At 39.2% G+C, this 24,117-nt stretch overlaps 2 protein-coding genes across 2 annotated transcripts in view; both read left to right on the top strand.

The window, feature by feature from the left end:
- The window catches only part of LOC115799087 (transmembrane protein 236), a 2,763-nt gene extending 1,292 nt beyond the window's left edge, over positions 1-1,471 (top strand). Inside the window, exons 3-5 of the mRNA XM_030756046.1 lie at positions 39-162; positions 714-825; positions 856-1,471. Of these exons, the coding sequence (XP_030611906.1) occupies positions 39-162; positions 714-825; positions 856-1,441 (822 nt within the window). The 3' untranslated portion in view covers positions 1,442-1,471. The remainder of the gene's footprint in view (positions 1-38; positions 163-713; positions 826-855) is intronic.
- A 3,038-nt stretch (positions 1,472-4,509) lies between these two features.
- LOC115799084 (macrophage mannose receptor 1-like) lies at positions 4,510-22,949 on the top strand. Its single transcript, XM_030756043.1, has 30 exons — positions 4,510-4,665; positions 4,844-5,245; positions 6,857-7,030; positions 7,477-7,632; positions 7,714-7,827; positions 7,992-8,132; positions 8,222-8,401; positions 9,469-9,626; positions 9,714-9,830; positions 9,919-10,034; positions 10,364-10,512; positions 12,222-12,421; positions 12,511-12,620; positions 12,720-12,801; positions 12,896-13,040; positions 13,164-13,202; positions 13,617-13,780; positions 13,862-13,926; positions 14,042-14,142; positions 14,239-14,378; positions 14,577-14,682; positions 14,816-14,982; positions 15,534-15,639; positions 15,967-16,199; positions 16,311-16,476; positions 16,583-16,735; positions 16,822-16,938; positions 20,467-20,625; positions 20,724-20,756; positions 22,297-22,949. The coding sequence occupies exons 1-30, from the start codon at positions 4,596-4,598 to the stop codon at positions 22,545-22,547; spliced, it is 4,314 nt and encodes a 1,437-aa protein (XP_030611903.1). The 5' UTR covers positions 4,510-4,595; the 3' UTR covers positions 22,548-22,949.
- Positions 22,950-24,117: the final 1,168 nt, after the last annotated feature.

Raw genomic sequence — 24,117 nt, forward strand, 5'->3', positions numbered from 1 at the left:
ACACAATCAGGCTAATGATTTTACGGTTGTTTATCCAGGTTCAGATAAATAACAACCTGAAACATGATACATTCACTGAGCTCCCCGTATCACTAGTCCTCTTCTCACTCATCTGCATTGACGTTGTGGAGAGGATACGACACTGCAGACTGACCGGCCATGGTGAGAGCAGCTCTCTAAACACATTACACAAATCACTCTTTGACTGCTATAGATCCTGAACTTTCTGCTGCCGACTTCTATAGTGATACCAGCCTAGTTTTACATTGCAGGAGCTTGGAGGCAACAGGAAAACACAGTGAACAGTTCTTTACGTCACTTATCCAAAATGAGGAAATGAGTAGGATGTTTGTTTTTTTTTTTTTAGCCTACCTTTACTTCTCCGAACACAGTGCTGACATGACAAAAGTACAAAAATGTATTTTCGTTTAAAAAAAAAAAAAAACATCACATGGGGGTTCATGTGAATTTCTTCAAAAGCCAAATCCTTTGAGACTTAAAGATCAGCCATCTCTTGATTTATTGCCTCTATCTAAAGAGCAGATTGTTTGTATCTGTATGACCACATTATTTGGCTGATAACCTTCGGCTGTATCTCGGTAAACTGATTTCTCATGTCTCTCAAAAATCTGGCCAAACACCACTTGACGATAAATGACTCAAGTAAATGTAATTTAAGACAGTTTTTTTTTTTCTCTTTTTCTTCTTTCCAGCTAGTGACACCGAAAGAGATGCTGACATCCCCTCCACTGTCCTCACACATGTGGAACAGGTATCACCAGTAACTCCTATCACTCCAGCTGTGCCAGGGCCAGCTGTGCCAGGGTCAGCTACGACAGGGCCATCTGTGCCCAGGCAAGGTATGCCCACTCCTATGCAACCAGGAGCAAACCAGCTCAATGACAGGAACCAGAACGGAGCGGGAGCTCGACTAGAGACCAATGGGACACTACCAGGGATACCAGGCAACAATGGGAGGCCATTTGGCATCTCTGGATTGAACCAACCATCAGGAAGCACCACACCATACCGCATATCTCCCTATGCATATACGGGGCCTCTGAGATTCCTGTGTGCCACCGATGCCCGTGCAGACGTGTTTGTGGATAGCTTTATGTTTTGGATGGATACAGTGGAGATGGTGAGAGTGGCAGGACATCCTCTGGTCTACTATTCAGGCTGGGTGTTTCCCATCTATATCTTCAGCTACCTGTCATGCTTGCGTGTAGTGGTCATGCCCCACAGCCCCCTGCTTTCCTCACTAGGAGTAGCCCTGCAGGATTTACCCTTCTTCTTTGTACGTGTTGGCCTCATTGCCTTCTTCGGTTTTGTCACGCCCATCCTCTATCTGATGAAGAACTTGTTGGTCTCTCTGGCCTTCATCTACTTCAACTTTATGACCAAGCTGAGGGTCTTCAACACAGAGAGGATGTTCTTTTGAGACCAGCATTCAAGGACAAACATGCTTTTTCCTTATTTTCTGTTATATATACACTATGATGAGGTCATCATATGTGCAGGTAACCCCTGTGAGCCAAAAGCTCAGGCTTTCTAAACACTCTTTTTCAGACAGCTTTTTGTCTTCTATGGCTTCTGTATGGTGTCATAGAGATATGGTCATCTCAGGCAATCAGAAGAAAACCGGCTAAGCAGAGGCTGAACTGAGAATTATTTTTGAACTGTGAATAATGCACAGCTACTCTAGTAGAGCTTAAGAATAATGAGCTGAAAATGAGCACCTTTAAAAGAGGTGTTTAAACAAAGGTTTGACACAAACAAGGAATGTATTAATTCACAAGGTGGCTGTACCAGCTCGTCATGAGCTTAAAATTAGTCATATATTAACTTAAGTACAAAAGGCATTTCTAAATTAAAGTAGTTGTTGCCTAGAGATTTCATATCAAATGTTTATATCAAAGGCAGGTTATTGTGTAACCAGCTGAGGAGGCTAACGTTAGCTTGCTAATATATGATGATTTGAATGAGGAGTAGAGCAACAATTGTGAAATGCTCAACAATACTGGCATCATACGTAATAAAAAGTTAATAACAATGTAATTACTGAAAAAACAAAAATCTAACTTAAATGTACAAAATTATGAGATTGAGATTAATATAGAATGTAAATGTGTAATATTCAGAGATTTTTCTACAGATTATGATGCTACAGGGAATTTCTGTTTACATTATTTAATATATGCAAACGTACTAAGTGTACACCAAACCTTATAGCGAATAACTTATGAAGAACTTAATTCTCAGACTTAGTGATGGATTCATGAAAAGCTGGTGCAGTCAAACCAAGTATGAATTTGTGCATGCAACAAAATGCATGATGGTACTTTTCACAGGCCAAAAGGGAGCTCTTAGGCAATGGAAATTACATGTTGAGGGACTGTTGTTATGTTATGTCCAAAGATACTTTTTTTCTTACCCTCACCAAGTATGGCACATTGGGAATGTATCTGTAATGTCACTAATAGCAGATTTTTCTACAATCATAAAGTGCAGTGAATGTGTAAAAGCATAAATTCATGTTGTTTATATTAGGTTTTTCTTTGCTAAGTTTCTATACAAAAAGAAAAACAAGTGTGAGATTGTGTCACTGATACATATATTTTGGTAAACTTAATAAAGAAACTCATAAAATATATTGCAACTTTCACTTGTGTGATTTGTTACACACACAGAAATTAACTGACCATTAACTGACTGCACATGTTCTTTTTTTTAACCTCTGTTTAAACCTTTTTCATTGGAATTTGCTGGTTTTATTTCCAACTCCTCGAGAGTGAGGTTCTCCTGTTATTTTTATGCAAAACATTCTCATCACACACAAGAGCAATGACAAGGTAGAAATGTACTTCAATTTAATGCAAAACTCATGCAGAACTATGTTTGTGAGGATTATCGTTTTCAGAATAGACAAAGCTTCAGAAAAAAAAAAAAATTCAATAAAGTAACACAAGACATTAAGATTAAAATATACGGATAGCATATGTACTGGATTTTACTGACATCATGTCCACTAAGTATACAATAAGGTATGTGGACAATGGTAGTTTTTGTAATTTTGCCTCTATATGCCATGATGGTGGAATTTAAATCAGCTAGTTGAGATGTGACTGCAATGCAAGCTAATAGATCGCATCAAATTTTATTAATTTGTCTCGTATATCCATTCCAGTGATACTGAATACTTTCAGATCAGTGCATATTCTGTACTAGATCAGGCATCCCTACAACAGTAGAGGCATTTACCCCCTACGGTGCACATATGACTTTTTTTTTTTTTTTTTGTTCATCCTCCAAACAACATGGTGGTGTGGTGGTTAGTACCTTTGCCTCACAACAAGAAGGTCCTGGGTTTGAATCCACCAGTCAACTAGGGTCTTTCTTTGTGGAGTTCACAAGTTCTCCTTGAGTCTGTGTGGGTTCTCTCCAGGTACTCTGGCTTCTTTCCACAGTCCAAAGACATGTATGTTAGGTTAATTGGTGATTCTAAATTGTAATCTGAGTGCAAATGGTTGTCTGTCACTTTGTGTTGGCAACCTGTCTGTGCACTGTGACATCTGGCAGCCCTGAATTGGATAAGTGAAAGAAAAAAAAAAACTGGATGGAAATTTATCACAAAAAAAGATCAACCAGTCAAGCATTAGCATTAGTTCTGGTTGCCACAAATCAGCTAATGGCTCAGCTGAAATCCTTCTATGCATTCAATTGGCAAATTTCAAACGGGATATACTGATTAAGCTGCCCCAGAATGAACTCACTTGCTCCTGCTGCAAGCCGCATTGCAACCCACCTCTATTACATGCAATCCATGCTACTTCTAACTTGATGTGTAGGGGTAGAACTAATAGAACTGAGCCATCACGAGATCCTTGTGACTAACTTATGTGGATCAATATCATTTTATCTGAGCAGCATTAGAATAGAATAGAATAGAACAGAATGCCTTTATTGTCATTATACAGGATGTACAGTGAGACTGGAATTACTTAGCATTCCTGCAGTTTGAGGCCAAAGTGGTCACATTACCAATCCCATCACCATTTCCCCCAAGCAATATTTCCTCTTGTCATGTAAGTCTGCTGAAATGTATTATTATTGTATTGCTCACCCAAAGCCTGATGGGAAGTACTGTCCTGCAAAAATGAATCACATCAGCAAAGAGCTGCAAACCTCATTATACCTTTGTTTGCTGATACCTATTCTGACAAATCATTTGACATCTGAAACTTCTTCAGAGCTAGTCCTGTACAATCTTAGGGTTCTTTTGCTTTACAGTTCTACCTGACATTTAAAGCTGAACTCTGTTTTCTTGCTGAACATAGAAATCAGATTGTTTGTTTCCCATTTTGTGCCTCCCCTGCCAAAAAGTCTGCAAAAAAACTGTGGAGGCATTTGACCAATTGTCACTACCCATGTGACAGGAAATCTATCAGCATGATTCAGAGGGGAAGGCACTGTGTCTCTGTATCACTGTTGCTCTGTGTCACACACCTTTGCAGACACCAGACCCCTTTGCCCTTCATGGGAAATCTCTGCTACAGCCTCGTCCACCACTCAGACGAAACCACACACTGAGGATAATGTTACCCTGTTCAAATTTTGCTGTGGTCCTCTGTTTCCTTCAAGTCCTCTACATCACTGCTGATATAGGTGCGTACCCCAGATTGTTTTTGGTGAATACTAGGCTTGTAAATTAGAACACTAATGTGAGTTTTTGTAACACTGTCATTCTCACTTTCACATGGTTGAAAATCATCCCGTATTAGTGTTCTAGGGTTAAATATATGTACATATGATGCATTGTTTATGCTTTCTTTTTCTACACCAGACACAAGTAGCTTCCTCATCTTCAATGAAGATCACAACAAGTGCATAAAGGTGGAGACTGCCAGCTCTATAACACTGGCTCCTTGTAAACCTCGTGCCAAAGAGCAGCAGTTCCGGTGGGCCTCTGAATCACGTCTCCTCAGTTTGTCCCTCAAGTTGTGTCTGGGTGCTACAGCGATAAAAGACTGGGTAAAGGTGCAGCTGTTTGAATGTGATGAGAACAGTGACCTCCAGCACTGGGAGTGTAAGAATGATACCATCTTTGGCCTAAGAGACCAGGACCTGCACTTAAACTGGGGCAACCGCAATGAGAGAAACGTAATGATCTACAAAGGTTCAGGGGTCTGGAGTCGCTGGAAGATATATGGCACCCGGGGGGACCTTTGTTCAAAAGGATATCAAGGTAGGAATTCTGGGTGCAACAGCCTGCAAAGGCTGGAGTGTGCTTTAGCTTTAGAGGGTCCCTCAGTGTTTTACCATGTTGTGCATAATTTCTTCCTGTGTTTAAGATTGTTATTGCATATGCAGTATATAATAAAAGAACCATATTGTAGTGCATGTAGACCAAGTAAATGGTGATATAGCTATAGATGACATATGATTTAAAATTTAAATATAGGTCTATTCAAGAAATTCATGGCTTTTTAAAAAAAATCTCTTTTACAATAAAATTCATAAACAATCTGAATATATTTACAGCAACAACATTTTATTAAAAACAATTCATGGTTTTAAATTGCGAAAAAAGAAAAATCAGTTAATGCTCATGATAATGAATCACACAGATGCATGTCTTCATACAACTGGACCTACAGTATACAATCAAGGTAAAAAGAAAAGAATCCTCTTTCAATTCTAAAGTTTTAGATATCAAGACGTAAAAAAATTATCTATTCCTTGTCAGATCTTAAAATTAGGTAAGGACACAGCCGATGAACAATAACACATGACAGATTACACACTGTCATTACTTATTTAATAAAAACTAAGCCAAAATCCAGAAGCGGTGTGGAGGAATTTTGGCCCACTCTTTTTACAGCCTTGTTTCAGTTCATTGAGGTTTGAGAGCATCCATTTATGTACAGCTCTCTCATGGTCCCACCACATCATTTCAATCAGGTGAAGGTCTGGACTGAGCCATTGCAACACATTGATTCTTTTCTTTTGCAGCCATTCTGTTGTAGATTTGCCGCTGTGCTTGTCATACAGCATAACCCAATTTCAGCCAAGCTTTAGGTGTTGGACAGATGGGCTCATGTTTGACTTTAAAATACTTTGGTATACAGAGGGGTTCGTAGTCAACTCAATGACTGCAAGGTGCCCAGGTCCTGTGGCTGCAAAACAAGCCAAAATCTTTACCCCTACATTGCCCTGCATGACAGCTGATATGAGGTGGTTGTCCAGATATGTGGTGTTTGGTTTCACCAAACATGGTGCTGTGCATTAAAGCCAAACATCTCCACTTTGGTCTCACTTGTCCAAAGGACATTTTTCCATAAGTCTTGTGGTTTGTTCCCATGCAACTTTGTAAACCTATGCAGTGCTGCCATGTTCTTTTTAGAGAGAAGACGCTTTCTCCTGGCAACCCTTCCAAACAAGCCATAGCTGTTCAATCTTTTTCTAATTGTACTGATGAACTTTAACATTTAACATGCTGACTGAGGCCCATGGAGTCTGAGCTGTAACTCTTTTTTTTTTTTTTTTGGCAGTTTCTTTGAGCATTGCGTGTTATGACCTTGAGGTGACATTGCTGTAATGTCCACTCCTGGAAAGATTGGCAATTCTCTTGAATCTTAAATATTTTCCACTTCCACTCTGAAATGATGGACCTCAAATTGTTTGGAAATAGTCTTATAACCCTTCCCAGATTGATTGGCAGCAACAAGTGCTTCTATAAGATCATTGCTGACTAGCATACACCTGAATGCGCCAGAGCAGTAAATTTTACCATGGCTCTATGCTGTAATAGAAATTTGTAATAGTAACAGTAAATCCACGATCTGTGTCTCCACAGAAATTTTCACAATAGGGGGCAATGCTTTTGGAAGCCCCTGTCAGTTCCCATTTAAGTTCCAAGAGAAGTGGTACCCTGAATGCACAAAGGACGGCCGATCCGACAATCAGCTGTGGTGTGCCACAGAGAGAGATTATGATGAAGTGCAGAAATGGGGATTTTGTCCAACCAGAGGTAATCTCTTCAACCTGACAGATGGTCACAACTTTACAATAACCAACATTAAATTAAGCCAGTCCAAAACTTCACAGTGACTTCTATCGCAAACTGCACATTTATTTTATTTCAAGAGGTGAGTGTTACAGGTCTGGTTTCTGACCCCCACTCACCTCTTTCTCTCATGAACTATAAACACAACTCTGCCCTTTTCTTACATTTTCACACACCTGAGTTTCCCCTGATACTTCTCTTAAACTGAGGCAAGGAAAAAAGAGAAAAATAAATTAATCTTTATTAACGTCACAGTCTCAGATCTACAAGATGTACCTCACACTGCACACTTTCTATCTTTTCTGTCCTCCATTCAGGTCAAAAAGTATTGCATTACTTTTATTTCATGAGATAAATAATTTCCTGCTGTGCAATAATTTGTAGTGTTTTGTGTCTTTACCATAATCTAGCATCCTCTAGTTGGGAGACTGACCCAGTCACTGGGGTTCAGTATCAGTTAAATGCACAGTCAGCACTGACCTGGTATCAGGCCAGGAAGAGCTGCCAGCAGCAGGGAGCCGACCTCCTCAGCATCGTAGAGTTACATGAGCAGTCATACATTTCAGGTACATAATTACCCTTGTATCAGCTACAACTGCGTTATCTTGTTGATGATTAATTAATTTAAAATGCATGTGTTGACACAGGGTTAACAAATCATTTGGGATCATCTCTGTGGATCGGGCTGAACAGCTTGGATTTTGACAGTGGATGGCAGTGGAGCAATGGAAACCCATTCAGATATCTAAACTGGGCCCCAGGTCAGTGAGATGTCATATATATATATATATATATATATATATATATATATATATATATATATATATATATATATATATATATATATATATATATATATATATATATATATATATATATTTTTTTTTTTTTTTAAATTGAAGTAACTAATCTATGCTTCCAACAGGTCATCCCTCATCTGAAACCGGGCTCAACTGTGCAACCCTAAATGCTGCAAAGGCCTCAAAATGGGAGAGCAGCACATGCACCAAGAAACTTGGTTACATTTGTCGTAAAGGAAACTCCACCAGTCTGCCCCCACCACTGAGTAAAATCTTAATTTATTCTAAGGCCAAGTCTTTACAATACAAACTTAGAAAAATATATTATTTTAGCCCTGTTGGTCTCTATCCACAGTCAAACAGCCTGGTTTCTGCCCCAGTCACTGGGTCCACTATGCAGGAAACTGTTACTATCTGGAGAGGAGTACAAAGATGTGGAGGGATGCCTTAGCTGCATGCCGCAAAGAGGGAGGAGATCTGGCCAGCATAAACAACATAGAGGAGCAAAGCTTCATCATATCTCAGTCTGGATACTGTAAGTGTGCAAAAAGTCATTTTTCTAAAACATTATTTTCATGGTTAACACTACTGACTCACAGCTAGAAGGACATCTGGAAGGTCTGGGTTCAAGTCCGCCTCTGTGTGGAGTTTGCATGTTCTCCCCATGTCTGTGTGGGTTTCCTCCGGGTACTCTGGGTACTCCGGTTTCCTCCCACAGTACAAAGACATGCAGTTACTGGGGTTAGGTTAATTGGTCACTCTAAATTGCCCATAGGTGTGAATGTGAGTGTGAATGGTTGTCTATCTCTCTGTGTTGGCCCTGCGACAGGCTAGCAACCTGTACAGGGTGAACCCTGCCTCTTGCCCTATGACAGCTGGGATAGGCTCCAGCCCCCACGCTTTTTTCCCCCAAACTGTGCAGGCTCTTTAAAACATTTTCTAATATGGCCTTCTTGTTCTTGAGTGTAACCAGTGGTTTGCACCTTATTGTAAACCCTCTGTATTTCCATTCATAAAGGCATCTTGATTGCAGCCCTTCACAATGATACACCTACCTGCTCGAGAGTGTTCTTGACTTTGGCGTGTTATTGTGAAAGGATTTTTCTTAACCATGGAAATAATTCTGTGATCATCTACTTTAGTTGTCTCCTGTGGTCTTTCAGGCTTTTTGGTGTTGCTGAGCTGGCCAGTGCATTTATTTGTTTTAACAGATTGTTGATTTGGTCACTTTGAAAGTTTTTGCTTTCTCTCTGATAGGTTTATTTGAGTATGATGGCCTCCTTCAGCATGTCTTTGGACCTCATACTGAGCATTTCAGTGAACAGCTACCGAATAGAAATTCAGGATGCGGAAATCAACTCCAGATCTTTTATCTGCTTTATTTGTCATTGAATAACAAGAGAACAGGCCTCACCTGGCTAGTTATTGCAATGCTTTTGTAAAACACACTGAATAAAAACTCAAAGTCTGCATTTCAACTGCATCTTGATTGTTTTTCAAATCCTCCGTGGTGGTGTACACAGGCAAAACTACAAAAATTGTGTTATTGTATAAAAACTTATGGACCTGACTGTACAACTTTGTGTTTATTTCAAACCACAGTGCCGACAGATGTGCTCTGGATTGGTTTAAATGATCAAAGGAACCAGATGCTCTTTGAATGGTCCGATCACTCACATGTCACCTTCATCCAGTGGCAGAGTGATGAGCCCTCTCATCTCACCAACCTCCAAGAGGACTGTGTTGTGATTCAAGGAAAGGTAGCATGCATTCCTGTTCAAATGCTAAATGGCAATAAAAACTGTTATAATACTACTGCTCTGACCACCTCTGTATTTCTTATGCAGGATGGGAAGTGGGCAGATCACAGATGTGAGCAGGTATATGGGTATATCTGCAAGAAGAAGGCTTCGACTAAAACACTTTCAGGCGCTATAGAGCAAGTAAACCCAGGATGCAAGCTTGTGAGTTAATTTGAGTTAACTTTTAATATTGATGTCTTTAAAAAACCAAAGCCTGTTTTCAAATGAATATACACTTGTTTACTTTTAGGGCTCTTTTAGGTTTGCTTCATACTGTTATTGCATCGGAGAAGAAACAAAAACTTTTGAAGAAGCAAAGCAGGTGTGCTCAGAGGCTGGTGCTAACCTGGTGGATGTAGCTGACAGGTATATTACAAGGTTTTCTGCTATAATTATGTAGAATTAACAAACAGTTTCAGTTCTTACCGTATTAGTTTTAAAGGTGATGAAGAAAAAATGCTTTTTTACCACAGACCTGATCACACGAACATGAGTAAATAACAAATTAAGAATAAACTACATCACTGGGTTGCATTTCCAATTCACTGTAAGCTGAACAATCATAATCAAATATTATAACTTTCTCCAGACTAGTGTGGGCAGGTCTGAACATTTTTGGTCTTTATAACCACTGAACCCTCCGTTTTAATGGGGAGAAATTTTACATATTTGCTAAACCTTGTGTTTTCATGCAGATATGAGAATGCTTTTCTGGTCAGTTTGGTGGGCTTGAGACCAGAGAAGTACTTCTGGACAGGGTTTTCCAACACAGAAGACAGAAACACTTTCAAATGGTCAACTGGAAGAAAAGTAACATTCACTCATTTCAATGTAGGAATGCCAGGTACACCTTAGTTACACTTTGTAACTTTGTTTAAATACAGTATAAACCTACCACAAAATGTAAGGAATTTTGTGTTTGGTCATTTATTTCTTTGTTACATCAATGGTTTTTGCTAATAAATTTTATACTGTTGGTATAAGTCTCTCTTTTTTCCTCATAAATGGTCCCACATTTATAAGGAAAATCAATTTGTGAACTGAGCAGTAAGGTTAAGTATGTGCATTGTGCCCATGAAAAACTTTAGAGACTACCTCCAGAATTTGGGAGAGGAAGGAATGGCCAACCTGCAGGTCTGACCTCAATCCCACTGAACACTTGTGGTATCAGCTTGGGCATGATGTTCATGCCAGAGTGACCAACAGAACCATATTGGCTGACTTGCGACAAATGCTGGTTGAAGAATGGGATGCCATCCCACAGCAGTGTGTAACCAAGCTGGTTACCAGCCCACATGCTACTGAGGACCCCTGTTTGTTAAATTAATAAATTGTCAAATTGCCAATATGTCTTGTTTCTTCACACTTCAATCATCCAATCCCATAAATGACACCAAACAAGACTCAATGCAGATTAAGCTGCTTGACATTGACATGTTTTTCATGCGTGCAATCCACATACTCAGCTCTGCTGCTCAACCCACAAATGCATTTTCCTTACAAATTTGGCACCATTTAAGGAGAAATAAACAGACTTTTCAACAATATAAGATTTATTAGTTTATATTTTGATGTGTGTTTGGCATCATTGTCCTGCTGGAACACCCAACTGTATCAACATTTCAGCCATCTAGCTGTGGATTTAAGTTCAAGTTGAAGAATTAGTAGTCTATCATTTCCATTATTCCACCGACTTTTTGCAGTGTACCAGTACCACTGGCAGCAAAACAGCCCCAGAGCATAATGCTACCACCACTACCATGCTTGACAGTTGGTACAGTGTTTGAAAATCTCATCATTACTCCTCCAAACATACGTCTTGTCACTGTGGGCAAATAATTGGCAGCTTTGTTTATATAAGATTTTGCCATATATATTTAAGCAATATATAATGGCAAAGGAGATTTGGAACTACTGAGTCAGCAGGGCTTTGGAAATTTTTACACACTTTGCGCCTCAGGACTTGGAGACTGTAACTTTACATGGCCTACCAATTCATGTCCAGTTGCTGTGTTTCCTAAACACGTACACTTGCAACAGTAACATTTCCATTTGATCACAGAATACCTAGGAGGGAAGAAATTTTAGACTGATTTGTTGCAGCGGTGGCATCCTATTACAACGCCACTCGAATTGAGTGACCTCTCTAGTGCAACCCATTCTTTCATAAATGGTTGTAAAGGCAGCCTGCATGCAAGGTGCTTGATTTTTTACACCTGAGGCAATGAGGCTGAAAACACCTAAATTGAAAGCTTAATAGGTGTCGCCCAGTACTGTTGTTCATATAGTTTATTTTTTAATTGGTCTCTATGGACTTCCAATATAGGAGTTGCTAAACTTCCTCTGGTCAAACATATTTAAAGAGTAACAGCTTTATTTTTGATATATTTTTCTGTTTTGTGTTTGTTTGTTTGTTCTTTGAGGCAACAACAACCACTGGATTGTTTAAAAGAAATTTAGTGCAGACATTTGTCTCTCTAAATTCCTTCCTGATTTTATAATGCTTCTTCTAACATCATCATCCAGATTCTCATTTTTGTTTGTTAATAAAAGACAGAAAACAAGGATGTATTGCCATGACAACTGGGATTGTTGCTGGATTATGGGATGTTATCAGCTGCAGTAACAAGGAGAAGTATATTTGCAAGAAAAGTGCAGAGGGTCTGCAGACAACAACAGCTCCACCCACCACTCTGGCCCCAAGATGTGCACCTGGGTGGACGCCACTTGCCACAGGGAACAAATGTTACAAAGTAGGAGCACAAACTGAATAAATCTGTAATATTTGTGTTGTTTTGTTAACATAAAACAGATATAATTTTTTATTTTTCACTCAATAAAGGCTTACACAAAAAGTCAAGAGCATAAGAAGACTTGGTTTGAAGCACGGGACTTCTGCAGGGCCATTGGTGGAGATCTCATAAGCCTACACAATAGGCAGGAAGTGAGACAGTACGTTCACTTGCACTAACGGCTTGCATGTCTCAGAATTCACAGTGGACAAATTAACAGTTCAGGTAATCCATACTTGTGTTTTCTACTCTCATAAAGAGTCTTTCGCAGTGGAAGAGTCTGGATAGGCTTCAGCTTACAGGGTACCAATGAAGGTTTTGTCTGGAGTGATGGATCGCCTGTATGTAGCAATTCAGAACAATTAGAAAAAGCCTTGATCATTACTGCTCTCAGCATTGGCTTAAATATGTATCTTTCCAAAAACTGCAATCTAGTCTGACTTTGAGTACTGGGGCTATGGGGAACCAAACAACCACAATGACAACGAGCACTGTACAGAGATGGAAACTCATTTTGGTTGGAGATGGAATGATCGACACTGTGAGGCCTACAATAACTGGATCTGTCAAATACTCAAAGGTAACACCAACTAGTTTCATCATGGAGTCCCAGCTCACCTAAGCCCATATATCTAAACAGTTGGGGTTAAATTAAAGTTTTACCCTGCTAATAAGGTTTGTGATTCTTATCATTTTTTCTCAGGTGTGACTCCCAAACCTGAGCCTGCCATAGTTGCACAAGGTAGGCATCAACTGCATCCCTGAGAATAGGTTATTTTGCATCAACATATCTTTTTGTTTCCAGGATTTACTGAGCAACACAATGTTGATCCATCACTTCAGTCTAAACTGAAATATATAATCAGCTGTCAGATGGATTGCAAATAAATGTCAAAAAAACATTTATGGTGCCAGAAGATAGACCTGAACATTTATCTTACAACTTGGGTTCTTGTCTTTTGTTTCCATGTAAATCCTGTTACTGTACATATTCTCATCAGCATTAGCTGTACTTGTAAAGGTTAGCATGACAACATGGTAAACTAAGATGGTGAATATTAGCTTGTTAGCATTATGACTGAGCATGCTAATGTTAGCATTTGGCTTGAAATATCCCAGAAATGCAAAGCTGTTAGTCACTTACTTCTCCTTGCAGAATACAACACCACAGAAGATGGATGGCTTATATACAATGACACCCAGTATTACATTAACATGAACAAACAGAGTATGGAAGCTGCCAGAGACTACTGTAAAAAAAGCTTTGGTGAACTTGCAGTCATCACAGGAGACAGCGAACGGAAATTCCTTTGGAAACAGGCAAGAAACACAGAATATATCACTAAACATAAGAGTTTATCTTAATTTGCTAATGTAAAGTCTCTCTTTATGTTTAAACAGATTTCTAAAGAAAAAGAAGGACAGTACTACATTGGCATGACAGTGAATTTGGATAAATCATTTAGGTAAATCAAACTACAAATTAAGAAAAAAAAACTAGAAATACTAGCCATTTACTAACAACTGCTATCAAATATTATGGATTCTTGATAACTTAATATTATTCTTTCCATTTTTAAGCTGGGTGGATGGCACCCCTGTAACCTACACTGCATGGGAACACAATGAGCCCAATTTTGCCAACAATGATGAAAACTGTGTCACTATGTACCAGAGCATGGGTGAGCCTAATACAGAGAAACTATATTGCATTTTATGGGAAATTTGGGGAATTTTATTCTTTTTTTTTTTTTTTGTTCACAATTCTTCACATTTAGGGTACTGGAATGATATTAACTGTGGTCTTAAGCTTCCATCTATTTGTAAGAGAAACAGCAGTTTTATCAATACAACAATGACACCAACCACAGTTCCCAAAGGAGGATGTGCTCCAGAGTGGCTAGCTTTCCAAGGAAAGGTAATACCACACAGATTATTCTGGCAGAATGTAGACACTAATGTAAATATCTTTAATAAAAAGAATGTTTTTTCTACTACTTGCAGCATGTGTATTTAGATCTGTTCCTGTAAAGCGTTTTCTCATGTGTTGGCCAAATTATTGACTGCCCATTTGTTATTCCAACCGAAATGCTTTAAATACATTTTATTTACACAGTGCTACAAATTTGTTGTGGGGGATGACAAAAACTGGCACGATGCCAGGACATACTGCATAAACCAGGGAGGAAATCTGCTTTCTGTAATCAATGAGAAAGAGCAAGGTGAGTGATAGGAATCTTACAACATGTTGTAACATGTAAAAAAAAAAATTTCTTCTTTGTAAAGGTTAAATTTCATGTCTCACTAAAATTACATTATTAGGCATTTACTGAATTATTGGTTATTCCTTTCTAGCATTCCTAACAACACAGATGCTGAACTACAAGAAAGATTTTTGGATTGGCATGAATGATGTCAACTGGGACATGCACTTTGTGTGGACAGATGGCAAAAGCATTTCATACACCAACTGGGGCTTAGGGGAGCCAGCATCAGCATCTCCAATGGGATATTTTCATGAGGTTTTTTTTTCAGCTTATATCTCTATACAATATACAAAACTTTTTCGGCTCTCTCGGATACTTTAATTTAATAAACTGATTAAATTATATCGGGTCCTGTCTATCCAGACATCTAGTACTACATAAACAGTTGATTTACGTACGTGCCCCAGATCGACTGTTTCTTGTCACCAAACAAAGAGGAAACATAATATTCAAAATATGAATTTTGAATTGCTGAAATTCAATTTCAGCAATTGCTAAAAATTACTGAATAAATAAATAAATTGATATATAAAAGACTACTGTAGGATTTCCTTTTATCTTACATTCTGCTTTGCTATGCTGCAGAAGAAAGATCACTTTTTAAACCAGCATTTTTACAGCTATGTTACAACTTAATAAAACATTTGATACACTTATGAAATACAGAAACCTCTTTACACTGGTCTAAACATCCATCCATCCTTCTATCATTCATCCATCTTCTTCCACTCATCCTGTCAGGGTTTGGTCTAAACAACACATTGTAAAAATATGGGAAACCAGCCTCTTTCTTTTCTGCTTGACAGTCCTATGACTGTGTGATCATGGTGGGCAGCATTACCAGAAAAACAGGATACTGGAAAGTGGGTGACTGCGTGTCAAACCACAGCTTCATCTGTAAAAGAAACACTGGTGAGTAACAAACTAACAAGGCCACGCAGTGTCAGTAAAGCATGCTGTTAAACTTCAAGGAGATCTGTCTTCTACAAATGGGCGAGAGTGTTCAAATTTTTGACTGGTACTGTACTTGGCTGAGCCACAGGAGAAAGTAATCAGACAGAAGCAAAAACAATGAGAGAAACAGGAGGGATGACAAAGTAAAAGAGAAAATAATCAAATCACAATCAACACCAAGACACAAAGACCAACACTATTGTGTCACCAACTTTGTGCTGCAGAGCCCAAAGGTAGACATTTCCTGTAACTGTGAATACCAACTAATGTGATTCGTTCACTCAGATTCACAGATTGCAGTCAAACCCACCACTGTGTTACCAAAGGCCTTCTACAAGCTCGGCAATGATTCCTACAAAGTGGTGGCCCAGAAGATGCGTTGGGATGAAGCTAGAAGGCAGTGCCAAGCAGATGATGCAGATCTGGCTAGCATCCTGAATCCTGTAACCCACGCATACGTCACCTTGCAGATGTTCAAGCTCAGTGAGCCTGTGTGGATTGGGCTCAACAGCAATGTGGTAGGGGGTCTACCTGTTACTGCACATCACTGGTTCAAGCAGGATTTCAAGATGAGATTATAACTTTGTTTCTAACTCTGTAAGTGTTCATCAGTTTTATGTTTTTCACAGACTGGTTTTCGCTTCAAGTGGGTTGATAACTGGCCTCTGTCTTTCACCAAATGGGGCAAATTTGAACCTAAAAATAACTACGGCTGTGTGTATATAGATGTGGACAAAACATGGAAGACTGCACCATGTACCAATACCTATTATTCCCTTTGCAAAAGGTCACCAGGTTAGACATTTTGTTTTTTACTTCTCATACACTTTATACACAAGCACCAATCAGAGTTAGCAAGTAGTTTATAAGACTGGGATATACCCTCTTCCTTCTTTTTCAGTTGTACCTCCCACTGAATCCCCACAGCTTCCTGGTGACTGTCCCGAATCAACAAAGAGAAGAACATGGATACCTTTCAGAGGCCATTGTTATTCCTTCATCAGTTCAATAACCTATAATTGGCCCCATGCCTCAGTTGAATGTGTAAAAATGGGTATGTGATGAAGAATTCAGTATACACAAAGAATTATATCCCTGTTTATAACCTTTAACATTGAACTATTGTCCCATTTCTATCAGATGCTTCTCTAGTGAGTATTGAGGATCCTACTGAGAATAAATTCATAGAAAAGAACTTGGAGATTCTCCAGGACAGTGCCAAAACCTTTTGGATTGGCATGTACAAGACCAATGAAGGTGAGATAAGTGAAATTAAGTTCAGCATTAATGAAACAGTACAAAAATCTGCATATTGTTAATCATTTAGACTCACATATAAACAAAGAAGGTCAAAAGACTGAAACAATATGAAAGTGAGTATAAGTGATTGACACAAAGCAGTAGTTTTTGGTTCTTCTACACTTAAAGTTTTATGATGCACACCTATGGTTGTTTAATTGACTTTAAAGTATTGTGCTTGTGCATTGTTGTATCCTTGTAAATGAGAAATCCAATGTCCCCCCAAAAATGTGGAAAAATTATTATACTGCATGAACAGATAAAAAAAAAAGCTAAAGTATAATGAGCATGAATGTTATTATGCAACACATTTTTATAAGAGGATGACCATGTAATGTAACAAATAAATATATGTAAGTATAATGTAGCAAAAAGGTGAAGACTCAAGCACAATTACATTCATGTCTGATTGAGTAAATGAACTTTTCTCTACTCCTGTGGAGATGGCACCTGAGGTTTTGTTTTTCACATTGCTGGGAAAAAGTATTTGCCCCCCTTCTTTCTTTCTTTCTTTCTTTGCATATTTGTCTAATTATTGGCAGAGCGGTTGAATCAAGAAATCTCTTAAATACAACCTTTCTAACAAAGCGAAGTAGGCTAAAAGATCTCAAAAAGCAAAAAACAACACATCATGCCATGATCTAAAGAAACTCAAGAATAGATGAGAAACAAAATCACTGACATTGATCAGTCTATGAAGGGTTACAAAGCCATTTCTAATGCTTTGAGACTCCAGCAAAAAACAGTGAAAGCCATTATCAGCAAATGGAGAAAACTTGGAACAGTGGTGAACCTTTCCAGGAGTGGCTGGACTACCAAAACTACTCCAAGAACACATTGATGACTCATACAGGAGGTCACAAAAGAACCCAGAACAACATCTAAAGAACTGCAGGCCTCACGTGCTTCAGTTAAGGTCAGAGTTTACGATTCAACAATAAAAAAGAGACTGGGCAAAAATGGCATCCATGAGTTCTAAGGTGAAAACCACTGCTGACCAAAAAGAACACAAAAGCTCATCTCACACTTACCAAAAATCATCTTAGTGATCCCCAAGACTTCTGGGAAAATATTCTGTGGACTCCTGTTATATGTGGCATAAAACTAACACAGCATTTCATAAAAAGAACATCACACCAGCAGTCAAACATGGTGGTGGTAGTGTGATGATCTGGAGCTGATTTGCTGCTCGAGGACCTTGACACATTGCGGTAATTGACGGAACCATGAAGTCTGCTTTCTACCAGAAATTCCTGAAGGAAAATGTCCAGTCATCAGTTTATGCCCTGAAGCTCAAGCGCACTTGAGTTGTAGAACAATGATCCAAAACACACCAGCAAGTCCACCTCTGACTGGCAAAAAATAAACAAAATTAAGGTTCTGGAGTGGCCTAATCAATGTCTGGAGTTATTGAGATCCTTTGGTATGACCTTAAACAGACTATTCATACTCAAAAACCCTGCAATGTGACTGAATTAAAACAATTCTGCAAAGAAGAGTGGGCCATAATTCCTCCACAGCAATGTGAAAGACTCATTGTCAGTTATAACAACTCAACTACTTGTTTGCAGTTCTAGCTGCCAAGGGTGGCAAAGCCAGTTGCTAGGTTTAGGGGCAATTATTTTTCACACAGGGTCAGCTAGGCTTGGTTAGCTTTTTTTCTTTAATAACTTAAATTCTTTAAAAAATGAATATTGTATTTTCTCTGGTTATCTTTGTCTGTGACAACATGTGAGAAATGTGCAAAAAAGAAAAATAAATCAGGAAGGGGGCAAATACTTTTTCATAGCATCATCATTGCCCTTGATTACAAACCTGTTTTTCAATGTCAGTGTCAATTTCTATAGCACATTTAAAGATGGTTGCTTAAAATTTTTTTAATGCTGTGCACTTCAGATACTGGTCTTAAAGACTTAAAGACAGATGATGCAACCAGCCCCTTGATGGAAGATGCAACTCTTTGTTTAAATTACATATTCCTCTTCTCAAACACAAGAAAAATTAAAGCTGCAAGCAGCAACGAAAGGGACCTCGCACCAATGTCAAGGCGGAGTCTACTAGCTGAATGTTGTGTCATTCAGCTACTGAATACCTCCTTTGCCTGTTACGTGCGGATATCCATGACATGCACCTCCATATATAATTTGGTTTGTTTTCAGTTTCGATTTCCGTAGGGGCACAATCGTGCCAATTGCCTGTTTTTCTGTATATATACATTTATGCTTGGTAAATAAATGAGTGATTCAAATTTGAGGCAAATCAGACAAAGGATGCGCAAGTGACTGATTACACGTACGGTTCTGCGTCTTGCCACTAAAATGAAACCCAAAATCAGAGTCTTGCTACAGCAACACCATTTAATATTCTAACTTCAACAACTTTTGATGGCAAACTTATCAGATTATGTTGACTAACTGAATTTAAAGTCCTAGGAGAAGTTTGTTAAAATAGAAGACCTCAAAATGGCATCAAAATGACACCTTAAATTCAAAATGGTTGACTTCCTGTTGGCTTTCAGCTATAAATCCAAGAGACTTTTTTTCCACATCTCAGGATGTTACGTGTGGCTGCAAAATTTCAGATAAACAACTTAAAATGTAACCCCAGGGCTGATATTATTTTCTAGGTGGCAGTTTGGAGCCATTTTGCCATATTCAATAATCAGACTGGCAAAACCTGAAAGCTTTCATCATGGCGGAGGTGTGTGCCAAATTTCATGAATTTTTGAGCTTTCCAAACCTGTCATAAACCACTTCCTGTTTTGCGGCAAATTTGTATGCCACCACAGTGAAAACAATTTTCACACTGAAGCATCATCAAGATTTGATGTTTACTCAGAGCACTTTTTTTTTTTTTTTCCATTTTTGGCCACAGCGGCTTTTTGTGACAGTGGAGAGAGACAGGAAATGGCGAAAGATATAGGGTAAGGCACGCGGGCAAATCGGTGCCGGGACGCGAACCCGCGCCGCCCGGACCGCAACGCGGCGTGTGTATGTGGTCGCCGGCTTCACCACTAAGCCACCCAGGCGCCCTACTCAGAGCACTTTTGAGGTGGATTGGGTAAAACTGGGAGGAGCAGAACAAAGTATAAAACCTGATATTTGCAGTTCCCACTAGGTAGTGCTCTAAAATTTTCTAAGCATTGACATATCAGTGTATTCAGGGTGGAACTCTTATCAAACCACTTTAGTTTCATGCAGATTGGCACTATAGAGCCATTTCGGAACGCCCATGCCCAAAACCAATAAAATACATAAATTTTCACTGGGCCTGATGCGTGCGCGAAATTTCAGGTGTTTTTGAGCATCTTTAGGGACCCAAAAGGTGATTCATTTGTCCTATAAAGAAAAAGAAGAAACGGGGTGATTTGCACATTTCGTGCTTGGGCCCTAATAATTTGCAGTTAGAAAACAAAGAATAATATGATGGCAAAAACAATATTGGATGTGCTGTATTGATCAATAAATGAATGTTTCTCTGCTTTAGATAAGTGGATGTGGATTGATAAGAGCCCTGTGGACTATACCAACTGGGAAGTAGGAACACAAAAGACAGCGTCATACGTGTACATCACTTCTTCCAGTGGTCAGTGGAATGGATTCACTGGCAACATAGCTATGCCTTTCATCTGCAAAAGACCAAAAGGTAACTTAAATTTGTTTTGAATAATGTTCAGTCAACTAGACTTTGTTCATATTCATGTATGTTTATTTATTTATCTATCTATCTTTTTTTTTTTTTAGATATTAAAGCTACAGAAAAGCCTCCATCTGTTGGTAAGCTAATAGAATTTATCTAAGGTAGATTGCTGTGCTACACTACTGTATAAGTCTTGGGAAACCCTTCATTTCTTTAGATTTTGCTATGTGAAAATAGGTGCAACAGTTTATTGAAAAATGTGCAAACATACATGGAAATACTGTATATAAGGAGAAACAGAGTTTGTACAGATCTAACGAGTTTGAAAGTCAGTATTTGGTAATGACCACCTTTATTCTTCAGCAGAGCACAAACTCTCTTAGGCAGCTTTCTTGTCATTTCTTTAAGCGGTTTTTGGGAAGAGTTCTCCAGGCTTCTTGAAGGACATTCAAAGCTCTTCTTTGGATGTTGGCTGCCTTTTGTTCCGTTCTCTGGCTAGATGATCCCACACTGCTTCAATAATGTTGAGGTCCAGGCTCTGGGGTCTCCAATCCATGACTGATAGTGTTCCACTGTGTGCTTTTCTATCCAGGTACAGTACCAAGAATACAGTACCAGTCAATGGTTTGGACACACTAAACTTTTGACTGGTACTGTATGCTTGGTACTGTACTGTCATGCTGAAAAATGAAGCTGTTTCCAATCAGATGTTTTCCAGATGGTATTACATGGTGGATCAAAATCTGATGGTACTTTCCTGTGTTCATAATTCCATCAATTTTGACAAGATCCCCAACATCACTGGCTGAAATGCAGCCCCAATCCGTGACAGAACCTCCACTGTATGGTTCTGTCACGGATGGTTGTTGACACTCACTGTTGTATTTCTCCTGACCTCATGGGGTGGCTCAAGTGGTAAAAATGCTTAAGCAAACAAAAAAAATAAGTATGAATGTCTGTGTGAATGAGTGGTAAGAAAGCCCATTGAGTGCTCAATGGGCGCAAATTGTAGTAATTAGTTACTACAACTACAATTCAACTAAAGAAGTGAGAACAAAATATTCATTTTTGTAACAGACTGCTAGTAACAAAGTCCATAAAGATGCAATTTAAAATTGGTTCTTGTTGTCTGTTATGTGCAGACCCATCGCTATGGGCGGGCCCTAGGGGGCCGTGCCCGCCCACTGATACGCTTGGGCCCGCCCTGGCCCGCCCACCCAAGCCAGATCACTAATCAAGCTAATAGTAGTGATGCCCCCCTGTTGGATTTCATAAGCCCCTCTTAAGACTGAGATCTGGCGACGGGACTGGTTATGTGTAAACACTGGTTCATCCCTTGAGTTAGGTCCCTTTTTTATGCTTGATTGAGTCATAGATCACTGTTAGGTAGCAAACAAATAAACAAACAAACAAAAAATCCTCTGAAAATGGTCAGGTACAAGGACAGGATTTAAAATGAATGAATTGAAAAGCTAGTGTCCAAAGCAAAACTTTAAAAGACAGAAAGCCTAGATAACTATTATTCAAGACACGTTAAAAATTACAAGAATGTGTGGCTCTTTGGAAGCAAAATATAAAGAAATGACGGGTGGGCCAAACTTTTGCACAGTACTATATACAGTATATTGTGGTATTTCAAATTTAAGATGTCTCAAATTGTACATTTTGCCTCCTTAGCCCATGTCATTAACAACACCAAACATGGATCTGCTGGCATAACTGTGTTTATAGTCCTCATTGTAATCGCCATAGTTGGACTTGGTGCCTTCCTCCTCTTCCGTAAATATATACCCCGGATACCCAGGATCCCTAACCCTGCCCATGAAGAATCCACATTTGACAACAAGTTATATGTTGACAATCCATTCAAAGTGAAAGTAGATACCAAAGGGTTGGTCGCCAACATAGAGGAGAATGAGGAAGCATAGAAAAGCATGAAAGTAGGGGCAGTAAGCAATATGAAAATTAGATTTGTCTTGATTTCATGCTTATATTTTTGATAACTTTACTGAGAACTGAAATTGTTTTTTTTATTGCTTTTTATTGTTTTTGTTTGTCTTACAGTGAATCAAAAACACTGATTATCATAATTATTAACTCTTTCAATCATTGTCACTGCATTCAGTGATGTGGAGAGAAGAAGGCATAAACAATCAAAACGGATTTTATTGTGATATTACTGTCATGTGATTATTTTATTTTTAATCAATCCATATGACCACAAATGTTAGGAATCAATAGACATGAATGTGATTTTCACTGGAATTTGACAAATCTAACTTATCTGGAATGCTGCTTTTTATTCTCCAGCAGCTGTTCATCTTCATATTTCTGCCTTATGATTTTGTAAACCAAATCAATAAATTGATTAAAAGTAAAACTGTTTCATTTGTCTTTTTTCCTTCTCTGATGTAATGAAAAAACAGTAATAATTTGAGCCACAAATTGTGGAGAAGTAGTACACATCCATCCATCCATCCATCCATCAGTTCATCCATCCATTTTCCTCTGCTTATCTGGGGCTGGTTGTGGGGGCAGCAGCGTAAGCAGAGAAGCCCAGACCTCTCTCTCGCCAGCCAGCTCCTCCAGCTCATCTAGAGGGACAGCGAGGTGTCCCAGACCAGGAGAGAGACATAATCTCTCCATTGTGGCCTGGGTCTGCCCCAGGGCCTCCTACCAGTAGCATATACAGTACCAGTCAAAAGCTTGGACTCACTGTGTCCAAACTTTTGACTGGTATTGAACCTGAAGCACCTCACCCAGGAAGCTCCCAGAAGGCAACCTAATCAGATGCCTGAACCACCTCAACTGTCTCCTTTCCAATGTGGAGGGGTAGTGGCTCTACTCTAAGTCCTTCTATGAATGACTGAACTTTTCACCCTATCTCTAAGTCACCCTTAGGAGAAAACTGATTTCTGCCACTTCTATCGACAACCTCATTCTTTTGGTCAATACCCAGAGCTTGTGACCATAGGTAAGGGTAGGGATGTATATTGACCTCTAAATTGACAGCTTCGCTTTTGCACTCAGCTCTTGCTTCACCACAGTGGACCAGTACGCACCAATCTATCTGTCACTCTCCCACTTCCCTCTCCTGTGATTCATGAACAAGAGCCTGAGATACTTAAACTCCTCCACTTGAGGCAGCAACTTGTCCCTGACCCAGAGTCGGCACTCCACCCTTTTCCACCTGAGGACCATGGCCTCAGACTTGGAGGTGCAAATCCTCATTCCCGACGCTTCACATTAGGCTGCAAACCACTCCAGTGCAAGCTGGAGGCTACCACCTGATGAAGCCAACAGAGCCAAAGGCCACCAAGGTGGAAGCCTTCCGCCACTTGGCTGTGCCTAGAAATTCTGTCCATAAAAATTATGAATAGCATTGGTTACAAAGGGCAACCCTAGTGAAGTCCAACACCCACCAGGTGACTCAACTTAATGCCATCGGACCAAGGTCTCACTAATTCAGTTCAAAGTCTTTGGAAAAGTCTTTGCATT

Source organism: Archocentrus centrarchus, chromosome 20 (genome assembly GCF_007364275.1).
Source record: "Archocentrus centrarchus isolate MPI-CPG fArcCen1 chromosome 20, fArcCen1, whole genome shotgun sequence".
Classification (NCBI taxonomy): domain Eukaryota; kingdom Metazoa; phylum Chordata; class Actinopteri; order Cichliformes; family Cichlidae; genus Archocentrus; species Archocentrus centrarchus.